The following is a 12911-nucleotide window of genomic DNA, read 5'->3' as shown; positions in this document are numbered from 1 at the left end:
ATGAAGCAGCAGTCAGAGCAGTAGAATGAAGCAGCAGTCAGAGCAGTAGAATGAAGCAGCAGTCAGAGCAGTAGAAGGAAGCAGCAGTCAGACCAGTAGAAGGAAGCAGCAGTCAGAGCAGTAGAATGAAGCAGCAGTCAGAGCAGTAGAAGGAAGCAGCAGTCAGACCAGTAGAAGGAAGCAGCAGTCAGAGCAGTAGAATGTAGCAGCAGTCAGAGCAGTAGAAGGAAGCAGCATTATTTAAGAAGCAGCAGCCTTTATGAAGCAGCAGTCAGAGCAGTGGAAGGAAGCATCAGTCTTGTTGTATTAAGTCTGCAGTCCCTCTTGGTTGCCCTGCCTTATTGTTACTAACCTGGTCCCATATCAGTTTGTGCTCTTGCCTACTCCATTGTTTGGCATTAGTTGACAAGGGAGCAGAAACAGACCGACACCCAGGCTATATTGTTACTGCTTGTTGTTCTATGAAGTAATGGAGTAAGGCACATACCAAGCTTTGGCACTTAATAGAGCATCTGACCTCAAAGTTGGAGGAACTATTTTGCTCTCAATTGGTATTCTACCACAGCAATACTACTTAGTTTCAACTGTTTTTGTTGCTGTCTGTAGCGGAGTCTATTATGTAATATTTCCACCAATTTAATTGTTATTTGTTTGAGGACTGTCATTAATTTCTGTAGAAACAGTGCTTTCTGTGCTCCCCCTTCTTGGGCATTTTATACAAAGCAATCGTGATCACGGAAAGTATGAGGAATGATCTGGGAAAACTATGCACAGCACAGACGGGATTCAAATACATTTTCTTTTGTATTGGAAAAAAATGCAGGACTAAATGTAAGTCATATGGAGTATCTTTAAATCCAAAAGCTGAGAATGTTTCAAAATAAGCATTATGACTTAACACCCACACTTGCAGTTGCTATGGTTACCTTACACATCCCATTGCGAAATTTAGTATTTTATGTACCAAAACTTACAAGTTAAAATTGGAATCAAATGGAACATGTAAGCAATTGAGTGGAATATTTGATTGGTATATTTTAATGTTTTGGTTACTTTGCGCTGTTGTTCCAACTGTACAGCTCAGTTCAAAGTTTATGCTTCATACCAAATTCAAAACCTATTCTTTCTCATTTTATCCATCCAACTTATACTTATTTAGATTTTTTGAATAAGCTTGTCTGACCTTTATCAAGATGAAAATAAATGATTCCTCCCGAATCACGTGTATGGTATTAGCATTCGAGGTATTTTGTGTATAGTGATATTACAGAATCAAATAGATTGCCAGGTACAGATATCCTGGGATTTAAGTCGACGTCTCAGTAAGACTGATGTTTGCACTCCGTATTGAATTCTAAAACATCCTCACATGCAGAAATGCAAGCAAACAATGTCTGATAGAATGCCACCCAAACTAGATAGCTACCATTCATTTTTACACATTTATTACTCAAGATACAGTTGCATATACAGTGGAGTATAACTGATATTTAGAAGGAAGGAAGACTACACTTCTTGAGTTGCTGTCGAAGGAAACAAAGATTATAGAATAATACAAGCCACCATAGGAACCATTGAGTATGAAGCACTAACACAGAGAAGGATCAAGGTCATGTTTTTATGTCAGAAAACAATACAAAATACAACAGGCTATGTAAAAACCATAGCAACTAACGCAAACCTTCAGTTGACAGGATGACACTACTGAAATGATTCTAGAATTCCTGGAAGGCATGAAAATTAGGGCTATCAGAATGTATTAAATCAAAACAGGATTAACATGGGCCTGTATCGCTGAACAAATCTAAAAATAAAAATAAAAAAAAACAGCATTAGAAAATGAACTGTCCCACCAGTGGCTAGCGGCTCTTATACAGGCCAGGTAACTTACACTACAAATCATCCCAACTGTGTGGAACGGTGTCCAATGTACCCGACTACAGTCACGGTAATGATTTTAGTGACAAGGGCCAGGATTCAATCTGATCAGCCCTTTTCAGCTATGCAACTTTAAAAAGCAATATTCCCTCGTTTGCCGAGACTGCATTCATAGTAAACGCTGCATATGTTGGCTCAAACGGAAATTACCTTTAAAATGTAATGTGTGTTATTACACAAACCTACCACTGATGGGATGCAATCCTGGCCTGTACAGTACTTATAGCCCTGGGTCTTATGAAAGACAACCCTTTTACATAAGATATAATGACTAGAAACAGAGGGTGTAAACAACAGGACATTTCTGGGATTGATGGATTTAAAAACAGAAGGATGTTTGTCTTTCCTCAAAGAAAAAAAACAGGGGAAAAAACAAAGGAATATCATTTTTGCAAACAAACAAACAACCAACAACTGTTCCATGAACATTCAATTATCCAGCAAGAAAACTACTGTCAAAAAGATCCAACAAACATGTTTAGTGTCCCCCTGACTTGCGTCCAGTCCAGGACCTGGAGCGAGAGCGGGACCGTGAGAGGGAGCGGGAGCGCGAGCGGGACAAGGAACGCATACGGGACGATGCCTCGCCCCGAGGCTCATAGCCACCGGGGGCTTGGTGGAAGTCGCCATCTTGTGGGCTCAGGGACTTGGAGTGGGAACGAGACTTTCCTCTGGACTCCCTCTGGGCCCTGGATCTGGAGTGAGAAGGGGAGCGGGACTGGCTGTGAGGGGAGTGCCCAGGGGGGGGTCGTCTGTGGTCACGTGGGGGTGGCCTGTGCCTGCGTAAAGAACAAAACCATTGGATTATTAGAATCACGCTTCCACTGATGAAGACAGCAAAAGTGACAGAAGATCACAGCCAACTAATGATTGATAGATTAATTGAAAGTGCCCAGAACATGGCTCTGTGTACCTCCCAAATAGGTCCATATTCCCTATATAATGCACTACCCCAATAAATCCTGGTCAAAAGTAATGTACTATATAGGGAATAGAGGTGCCATTTGGGATGCAATCATTGTCAGTGGTTCAGCTGTGAAGGACCCACCTGTCGTTTTCCGGGCTCCTGCTTCTTCCTCTACCACCATACATCCTTCCACGGGAGCTGGGTAACAAAAGTATATTGTCAAGCAGAATGTACTCAGCAGAACTGACATTTTATAGAAGCTTCGCAGCTTGAAACCCCCCCCATCCCCTCCAAATAGTTATTTGAAGCATGCTAGTTGGAAAACACTAGAAAGGGCCTTACTCCCGGGGACTCTCAGAGCGTCTGGGCCGGCGCTCGTAGGATGGGCTACGTGACCTGCGTCTTTGGTAGCTACGGCTGCGAGAGCGCCTACGGCGGCTGTCCCGATCATAATCACGATCATCATGCCGCGAAGAGCTGCGCGAAGATCCCCCCTCTTTCCCTTGCATCTGATTGGGTGCTGTGATGGAAAAAATAAAAAGGGTGCTTGGGTAAAGAGAGAAAAACCCAACTAGCAGACATACCGTACCAAATGCTTTAGCTCTACTTGAAAGTATTACAGCTGTACCACGTCAGGTAGGAAATACATGTATTTGAACTTACAGCTTGAAAGTAAAATCAGTAAATTGCTCGATATGGTACATAGTTACTTCAGCAAACAATAAATTGGGGTAACTGTCTTACTCTTTCGATCTCCCTGCGCGAACTGGATTTCAATCTGTCGGCCACACACCCACTTCCTGTCCAGGTTGTGAAGAGCATCTTCTGCGTCGCGCACATCTTCAAACTTGCTGAGCTGTTAAGGTTCTTACCTTCTGGTCTTATGTGGTTCAATTCTGTTCAGCACAACTGTTGTAATACAATGCATCTTCTGCCACTTAATCAAAAGGGAAGCCATATTGGCTGACAGTATAAAGCTAAACGTAGGTTCTGGAACAATTGTTAAGTGCATGTTGGGTTCTTCTGAAGATTAAAGATGAGGCAGACATGTTTCAATAATGTGTCGCTAATTTTATGGCCTTTACCAAGTAACCAATACTGCTTTAGTTTCAAATGATATTGATAAGAGTACAATTATAATTTCTTAGTTCAATTAAGAATCAAATTTAGCATATTGGCTATGTATCGATTGCTTTTCCTGTAATATTTGTCGATTCATTTTTTTGGAGAGGATACAAAATAATTCAGGTTTGTTACCTTAAACACGCTCGACTTTGACTTACATCTTGATCTTTAAGCTCTTTAACCGCCTCCCAGAAGAACTTGGGTTTCCTGCTCGTCTTTGCCCTTTAAAATCTCTTCCCTTTTCCTCTTTCTTTTGATGACATATCCAAGCCTCGACTCCGTCCCCCTTTTTCCTTTGTCTCTTCAAGCTTTAAATTCTCTTTCTTTTTCAACCTTTCTCCCTCTCTGTTTCTTGCATCCTGGCGGTCTTTTGCTGCTTGTCTTTAGATCTACTCTACACCGGACTTTCCACAACAACTGGATACCTTTACATTTTCTGGGGCAACAGAGAAATGTAAGTTAGATATTAAAAGGTTCTTCAGCATGTACATACAGAAAACAGTCACAGCAAATCAATTATACAACCAAAACTCAATGCTTGAAGACACCGTCTGAGAAAGCATGTTAAGTTTACACCACATTCAAAATGAAAAGAAAAAGAGAAACACATATTTCATAACGCTCACTGTAGAAGGGAAAGGATATTGTATATATGCAAATCCTCTGGGTCGGCGTGAATAGAAGTCAAGTGGAATGTAGACGTCTACTACAGGCCCATAGCGACCAAACTCACGCCGCAAATCCTCAGGCCTGAATACCGTAAATAGATAGAAATTTCACTTCAATGACCTGGAGGAAAAGTCTTAAGTTCCAGAATAAAGTGGCACCACCATGGGAGCCACGGACAGACCGCTGAGACCGGTGGCTTCTGTTGGGCAATATGAAGATACCACTTCTTTGCATTAAAAACACAATCGAAACTTTTTTTGAAGTTCATGCACACTCTGAAATGTATCTTAGTTCCAAGAATTGTTCAAATCCCCTGTGTTAGTAGCCCAAATGCCGGCAGATCGTAATATTTAGTTGTTTCAGCTTACCGGCCAATGGGAATATTATGCAGCCAGCTATACACTCGTATCCCCCGTGAATTTTAGGATAAAATAATGAATTCGGCCTTTACTAATATAGTCCATACATACGCATTGAATAACACATTCATAAATGGCAAAAAAAATTCTTTGCTATATCTAGGAGGAGATAAGAGCTCAGGATTTTTTATATTTTTTTATTAACATACATAGTACCAGTCAAAAGTTTGGACACACCTACTCATTCTCATTCTTGAATCAGGCCTTCAACCATGAAGGCCTGATTCACGCAGTCTCCTCTGAACTGTTGATGTTGAGATGTGCCTGTTAGTTGAACTCTGAAGCATTTATTTGGGCTGCAATTTCTGAGGCTGGTAACTCTAATGAACTTATCCTCTGCAGCAGAGGTAACTCTGGGTCTTCCTTTCCTGTGGCGGGCCTCATGAGAGCCGGTTTCATCATAGCGCTTGATGGTTTTTGCGACTGTACTTGAAGAAACTTTCAAAGTTCTTCACATTTTCCGGACTGACTGACCTTCATGTCTTAAGAATTGGATTGTCTTATCTCTTTGCTTGTTAAAGCTGTTCTTGCCATAATATGGACCATCTTCTGTATACCACCCCTACCGTGACAACACAACTGATTGGCTAAAACACATTAAGATAAGAAATTCCACAAATTAACTTTTAACAAGGCACTCCTGTTAATTGAAATGCATTCCAGGTGACTGACTACCTCATGAAGCTGTTTGAAAGAATGCCAAGAGTGTGTATCATCAAGGCAAAGGGGGGCTACTTTGAAGAATCTCACATCTAAAATATATTTTGATTTGTTTAACACTCTTTTGGTTACTACATGATTCCATGTGTGTATTTTCATAATTTTGATGTCTTCACTATTATTCTACAATGTAGAAATAATAGTCACGAGTCCCGTGACATTTGTGGGAGTCGTAGAGCAAAACGGAGACGTGTTCGTGAGAATCTCACTTTTCCACAGTGGGGTCACAGTTAGTAGCCCAAACGTTACCAACAGAAGTTGACAGATTGCACAGACTTCCGACCTGTGACAATTGTGGGGGCCGCAGAGCCAAACCGTGCAGACGTCTTCGTGAGAAGACCGATTTTCGGGATGTCTCATGGTCTGACAAACGTCACTATAGCTCGGTTATCTACCACCGCAGATGCGGAAGGCCGCCTATTGATATGCAGTTCATGCAACAACAAAAAACATCTCTAACTTAAACTGACGGATATTGATGGATTGCTTTTTATTATGTTACTTAAATTGACACACCAGTGCGGCAATAGACTTGCAGCAGTCTCTCCCCCCGTTCTGATAGTTTCAATGGCATGTATTGGATTTGTTAGCATGAACTAATTCACAGAACGATATTCAGTTTTAATAAGATGAAACATTTACGATGTGAAATTATCAAGTTTAAATTAGATAGAAAAAGTAGAATATATTGATTTTTAACCCACATTAATTCATGTAATGATTGTTTTGTTTACAGGTCTATTAAGTGATATGTTCATAAACTTGTGCAATTTGAAAAGTGTAATTAATAGTAAATAAATGATTATACATTTTTATTTTAAATGGATCCGAATGCTGCCACTAATAACCCCATTTCTCTCTCACTATGCCTGAGGAAACCCTGGCCTGAGGATTCCTGGCTCTGCATGTCACCAATCCACCTGGTTGACCTGCCCATCCCATGCTGCAGGCTAGCTGGCTTGCCCTGGACAGATCTCTGACTACCACCACATCCCTTGACTGCCTAAAACATTAAAGACCACCTGTCCTTACAGTCTTGAAGAGTCCGCACCCTGTATTCATTATGCGTTTTAGGCAAGATATCTGTAAAACACTGACAATTCCTGATGTAAAAAGGGCTCTACAAAATAAACGTGATTGAAGTGTGCCACATTCCATTTCCTGATACATAAATCAGTTAAGATTGACACACCATATTTGTTAATCAAATAAACAATTTCAATATGTAAACAGATAATAAGGGGCGGCAGGGTAGCCTAGTGGTTAGTGTTGGACTAGTAACCGGAAGGTTGCAAGTTCAAATCCCCGAGCTGACAAGGTACAAATCTGTCGTTCTGCCCCTGAACAGGTAGTTAACCCATTGTTCCTAGGCCGTCATTGAAAATAAGAATTTGTTCTTAACTGACTTGCCTAGTTAAAGGCAAAAAAAATATAAAAAAATAAGCTGGACTGTGCATTATTCGATGAGACAGTATACTGGTCTTGGTGAGGAAATTGTGATTGGGTGATATGGTACATGATATTATATTAAAGGATTTCTGGGAACAACTTATTTTGAAACTATCTTACCAGCTGTGGAAAAACAAACTGCTGCAACATGATTGGTAGAACGCGATACGCAACATCCGGGACTAGCATTAGCCACAGTAGCATGGTGGTGGAAAATGGCGTTTCATTAATTAAAGTAGGTTATATATTTATAGCCTTGTCGACATTAAAACGATTATCGACGACTTTTTGCCTGAATTGAGAATGTTTAAAGTATAAACGGGTCCACGGGGGAGATGAGTGTATAGTTGACTGCATAACGTTGCATTCCCCTTTGGACAGTAAGGTTAAACCTCAGTATCGCCATCTGCCTGCCTTTGGATTGCTGTGTTACTATGTGTAGGCCTGTGTATGTAGTGTTGTTCTTGCAAATAAAATACATGGCTGTTAACTAGATATTGAGAATATGTCATTATAACAGTCATATGTTGAAGCCATTTATATTAGAATTCCATAAAGCAAAAGCGGAGTTTATTTTCCCACCGAAGTGTGCACCGGAAGCTACAGCAAGCTAACGACGTTAGCTCATTAGGCAGGGCAACTAACTACTTCGAAGTATTGCCAGATTGATATAGATACAAACGTATGTTTCAATCTGATCTAATGATAGTAGCTTTCTTTTGATTTTTATGGACTAGGATTTGAGTCTAGCCTCCTTTGGTCTAGCTACCCCGGTAAGGTCAAGTCAGGCCGAAGCGCGTGGCTAGCCGACTAGCATTGGGCTAATGTTAGCTAGCTCGGGGCGTCGAAGTATTTAGTTGACTCGACTAGGGGGATTTGTGCCAAATGTGTACTCACCTGGATTCATCGGAAATGTTTCTGATGAAAAGCGATGTATTTGGAGGTCTCAAATATCTGGCCATGTTCAAAATATTCAGCAAGAACGCAGCTTTACAGCAAATATTTCTGCTATGTTTTGGCTTTATGCGCAGACAGAGATTGTGGCGCAGCTACGTGGAAGAAGGAATGCGCAGGCGCGTGTTCTACTTCGCGCAATTGTAAGCAAGTGAAAGCGCAAACAAAATCAGCAACATCTGCTGTTTCTTTTTTAAATTGTGTATAACCAGGGAGTTAGATGAGCCCTGCATGAACACATTAGGTGCCGTTATCATAGCGTGCTGAGGAAGCAGCAATATCCCTACTGTAGGTACTGAGTAGGTGGTTTTGTTAAAGAGTAACATAAAATAATCTCGGTGGGTTTTGTTGCCAGTCCCAACTAGGTATGCTACCTGTATGGTATGCTAACTGCCTGTAATTATGATTTTTTTTTAGGTAAAATAATAATACAATTATAGAATTTTGTATCATTACTGCCTGCATTTTGAGGCGTTGGGCCAGTAACCGAAAGGTTGCTGGATAAAATCCCAGAGCTGATGAAAAAGTATTTTTCTGCCCCTGAATAAAACACTGTTCCCCGGTAGGTCGTCATTGTAAATATAAATGTGTTCTTAACCGACTTGCCTAGTTAAAAACATTTTAAACTCCATGCTTGCATAATGTTTTAAAAATGTGTTGGCCTGAGCACTCTGGAGCAAGTTTTCCTCAAGGATCTCTCTGTACTTTGCTCCGTCCATCTTTCCCTCAATCCTGTCTCCCAGTCCCTGCCGGTGAAAAACATCCCCATAGCATGACGCTTCCACCACCATGCTTCACCGTAGGGATGGTGCCTGGTTTCCTCCAGACGTGACGCTTGGCATTCAGGCCAAAGAGTTCAATCTTGGTTTTATCAAACCAGAGAATCTTGTTTCTCATCATCTGAGAGTCTTTTATGTGGCTTTTGGCAAACCCCAAGCGGGCTGTTATGTGCCTTTTACTTATTAGTGGCTTCTGTCTGGCCATTCTACCGTAAAGGCCTGATTGGTGGAGTGCTGCAGAGATGGTTGTCCTTCTGGAAGGTTCTCCCATCAAAACAGAGTAACTATGGAGCTCTGTCAGAGTGACCATCAGGTTCATGGTCACCACCCTGACCAAGGCCCTCCTCCTCAAATTGCTCAGTTTGTCCAGGTGGCCAGCTCTAGGAAGAGTGTTGCTGGTTCCAAACTCCTTCCATTTAAAAATGATGGAGGCCACTGTATTCTTGGGAACCTTCAATACTGCAGAAATGTTTTGGTACCCATCCCCAGATCTGTGCCTCGACTCAACCCTGTCTCAGAGCTCTACAGAAAATTTAATGATATTTGCTCTGACATGCACTGTCAACCGTGGGACCTTATATAGACAGGTGTGTGTCTTTCCAAATCATGTCCAATCAACTGAATTTACCAAAAGTGGACTCCAATCAAGTTATAGAATCATCTCAAGGATGATAAATGGAAACAGGATGCACCTCAATTTCGAGTCTCATACCAAAGGGTCTGAATTCCTATGTAAATAAGGTATCAGTTCTTTTATTTTTAATACATTTGCAAAAATTGCCAAAAACTTGTTTTCATTTTGTCATTATTGTGTATTGTGTGTAGATTGATAATTATTATTTTTTTTAATCAACTTTAGAATAAGGCTGTAGCATAAGAAAATGTGGAAAAAGTCAAGGGGCCTGAATACTTTCCAAATGCACTGTATATTTAGGTAAAAATAAATTGTCTTCCTTTATTACTATCGATTGATCAAAAGCTCTCATCATGGATCAAATTAGTCCATCGGAAAATGTAAAAGGTGGTTTCGCTTCAGACCCCTTGTGAGGATCATGATCAGTTCCTGGAGCTCCCACCTCTACCTTTAGCATCTTGACCCTAGTCACTGGGGGAAAGATGCTCACAACAGACCATAGCAAGTATCCCCGAGGTTTAGGCTCTGGAAGTCTGCCACCACATCAGCCTGCCTGTGGACACCCAACCAGAGATGTGGGCTGAGCAGTGGCAAACATTACACAACACAACACTAAACAATACATTCATTGCACTATAACGGTGACAAATGGTGCCCACAAACTGTTAAGCCCTACATAAAGCTGTCCCAACACCTTACCACTGCTACACCTGGCTATCAGCTGAGCCTTGTCTGACAGCGAAACGGCTGTACAAACTATGGCATAAGGGGATGACGAACGGATAAGAGACCATCCGTAATTTATGTTAAGACATTAATGAGCGAGCTAGGACGGACGTAGTCAATATAACTATTTGTTCAGCACTTTTGAAATGTACAGCGTCAGAATTCAGAACATGGGCCGTTCTTACAGTTTTCTCCCTGTATGCCAAGTCAGAGCCACAGGATAAATAAGGGGACATAAGCAGACAATGACAGCTCTTACAATATTCGATGTTGTAAATTTCTCTAGAACAGGCTATAGGCTACATGTGCACCACCAAGTCAGAACAGTAGGCTAAGTTATGAGGGGGAAAGGGACCAAATTATTAGAGTGAGGCACATGGACTACTAACAGCTTACTACACAACTTACACTTAGCATTACTTTCAATCTGGAGCTTGGAAGAGGCCGAATCTGGAGCTTGGAAGAGGCCGACTTGGAATTCTGAGTTGGATGACCGTTCAAAACGAGTTCTCAGTTGTCTTGAACTCACTGAAGTCTGAGATTCCCGAGTTTCTATTTGTTGTCAACTCGGCAGAAGTCATGCTGGATTGACAGCATGGCCAAAGTTGAATGTTTATCCTTTTAAGCTTGGAAAAGAGACCCTTAAACCCTAGATTTGGACCACACACCCACTTCACTGAATAGCAGGCTAGTGATTGCTTTGCACTGCTTACAGTTAGCCTTCCAAACCACTCATTGTTGAATTTGCGATTTCCAACTTGTGTAATCTTTATGTCCAATGGCCGATGAGCATCGATACATTTTTCTATAATTTCTCTTCATAATTTCTCTTCATATTGGGGCGGCAGGGTAGCCTAGTAGTTAGAGCATTGGACTAGTAACAGAAAGGTTGCAGGTTTGAATCCCCCAGCTGACAAGGTACAAATCTGTCGTTCTGCCCCTGAACAAGGCAGTTAACCCACTGTTCCTAGGCCGTCATTGAAAATAAGAATTTGTTCTTAACTGACTTGCCTAGTTAAATAAAGGTTAAAAAAATATGACAAGGATTGAAAAGGATTTGCCAGTAGATTGTCAATTTGATTCATGATGATGACTGCTAGCTTGCTAGCTAAGATTTTGAGAGTATGATGTTGACATGATCAGTCCAATCAAATCAACGGTAGATATAACGTGATTTGATGTCATTTTATCTGTGGCCAATGACCTTGAGCCTTCCTGGATGGGCACTTCTAATGTAATTCTATGGCAGCACCCAAGGGGCTTGAATTTTCTAACTCTCCCTGTAGATTTTGCGGTGACGTATTTTGGAGCTGCCTTACTCAAGAAAGCAAAAAAGAGACCATGTTTGTATGCGAATATATTAACCACATTTTTTTTTCTTACATTGTTTGCAAACTGATATGTAACACTTATTAATGCCAAAATAACATGCCCCACCTGCCGTGAATGATGGGTCACCACTTGTGCAGAGGAATATGCCCCCCCCCCCCCCAAAAAGAAGGCCTCTCTGTGGAAGAGGCTACGCCAGTACCTCGGGAAAAAGGAAAAGGTCTGCCTCCTCTGTTAGCCAGCCTGCCATCTTAGTGGTCTGCCACTAGCAGTTAGTGTAGTCAGCTCAGCTATCCCCATTGAGACCGTGTCTGTGCCTCGATCTAGGTTGGGCAAAACTAAACATGGCGATGTTCGCTCTAGCAATCTCACTGGAATAAAGACCTCCTCCATTCCTGTCATTATTGAAAGAGATTGTGATATCTCACATCTCAAAATAGGGCTACTTAATGCTAGATCCCTCACTTCCAAGGCAGTTATAGTCAATGAACTAATCACTGATCATAATCTTGATGTGATTGGCCTGACTGAAACATGGCTTAAGCCTGATGAATTTACTGTGTTAAATGAGGCCTCTCCTCCTGGTTACACTAGTGACCATATCCCCCGCGCATCCTGCAAATGCAGAGGTGTTGCTAACATTTACAATAGCAAATGTCAATTTACAAAAAAAGAAAGACTGCATTTATCTTTTGAGCTTTAATCATGAAATCTATACAGCCTACTCAACGTTTTATAGCTACTGTTTACAGGCCTCCTGGGCCATATACAGCGTTCCTCACTGAGTTCCCTATCGGACCTTGTAGTCATGGCAGATAATATTCTAATTTTTGGTGACTTTAATATTCACATGGAAAAGTCCACAGACCCACTCCAAAAGACTTTCAGAGCCATCGTGGACTCAGTGGGTTTTGTCCAACATGTCTCCGAACCTACTCACTGCCACAGTCACTCTGTACCTCGTTTTGTCCTGTGTAATTAATATTGTGGATCTACAATGTTTTCCCTCATAATCCTGGACTATCGGACCACCATTTTATTACGTTTGCAATCGCAACAAATAATCTGCTCAGACCCCAACCAAGGATCATCAAAAGCCGTGCTATAAATTCTCAGACAACCTAAAATTTCCTAGATGCCCTTCCAGACTCCCTCCACCTACCAAAGGACATCAGAGTACAGAAATCGGTTAACCACCTAACTGAGGAACTAAATGTAAGCTTTTGCTTAATATCCTAGATGCAGTCACACCACTAAAAACA

General features: G+C 41.4%; 1 protein-coding gene across 1 annotated transcript; it reads right to left on the bottom strand.

Moving 5' to 3' along the window:
* Positions 1–1604: 1604 nt before the first annotated feature.
* LOC115118409 (serine/arginine-rich splicing factor 10-like) lies at positions 1605–8301 on the bottom strand. Its single transcript, XM_065018019.1, has 6 exons — positions 8125–8301; positions 4617–4720; positions 3590–3694; positions 3188–3365; positions 2987–3043; positions 1605–2717 (listed from the first exon to the last, which is right to left on the bottom strand). Exons 1-6 carry the CDS (start codon positions 8187–8189, stop codon positions 2417–2419), a joined length of 810 nt encoding a protein of 269 aa, XP_064874091.1. The 5' UTR covers positions 8190–8301; the 3' UTR covers positions 1605–2416.
* Between the last annotated feature and the right edge of the window lie 4610 nt (positions 8302–12911).

Source organism: Oncorhynchus nerka, linkage group LG4, assembly GCF_034236695.1.
Source record: "Oncorhynchus nerka isolate Pitt River linkage group LG4, Oner_Uvic_2.0, whole genome shotgun sequence".
Taxonomy (NCBI): domain Eukaryota; kingdom Metazoa; phylum Chordata; class Actinopteri; order Salmoniformes; family Salmonidae; genus Oncorhynchus; species Oncorhynchus nerka.
This window is presented reverse-complemented; position numbering and strand designations above follow the sequence as displayed.

Excerpts from the sequence above, each read along its gene's own strand:
- LOC115118409 (XM_065018019.1), bottom strand. The coding sequence starts at position 8,189 with ATGGCCAGATATTTGAGACCTCCAAATACATCGCTTTTCATCAGAAAC. Across the intron at positions 3,366-3,589 it reads CGCGCAGGGAGATCGAAAGA|CACCCAATCAGATGCAAGGG; the intron begins GTAAGACAGTTA and ends TTTCCATCACAG. Across the intron at positions 2,718-2,986 it reads AGGAGCCCGGAAAACGACAG|GCACAGGCCACCCCCACGTG; the intron begins GTGGGTCCTTCA and ends TTCTTTACGCAG.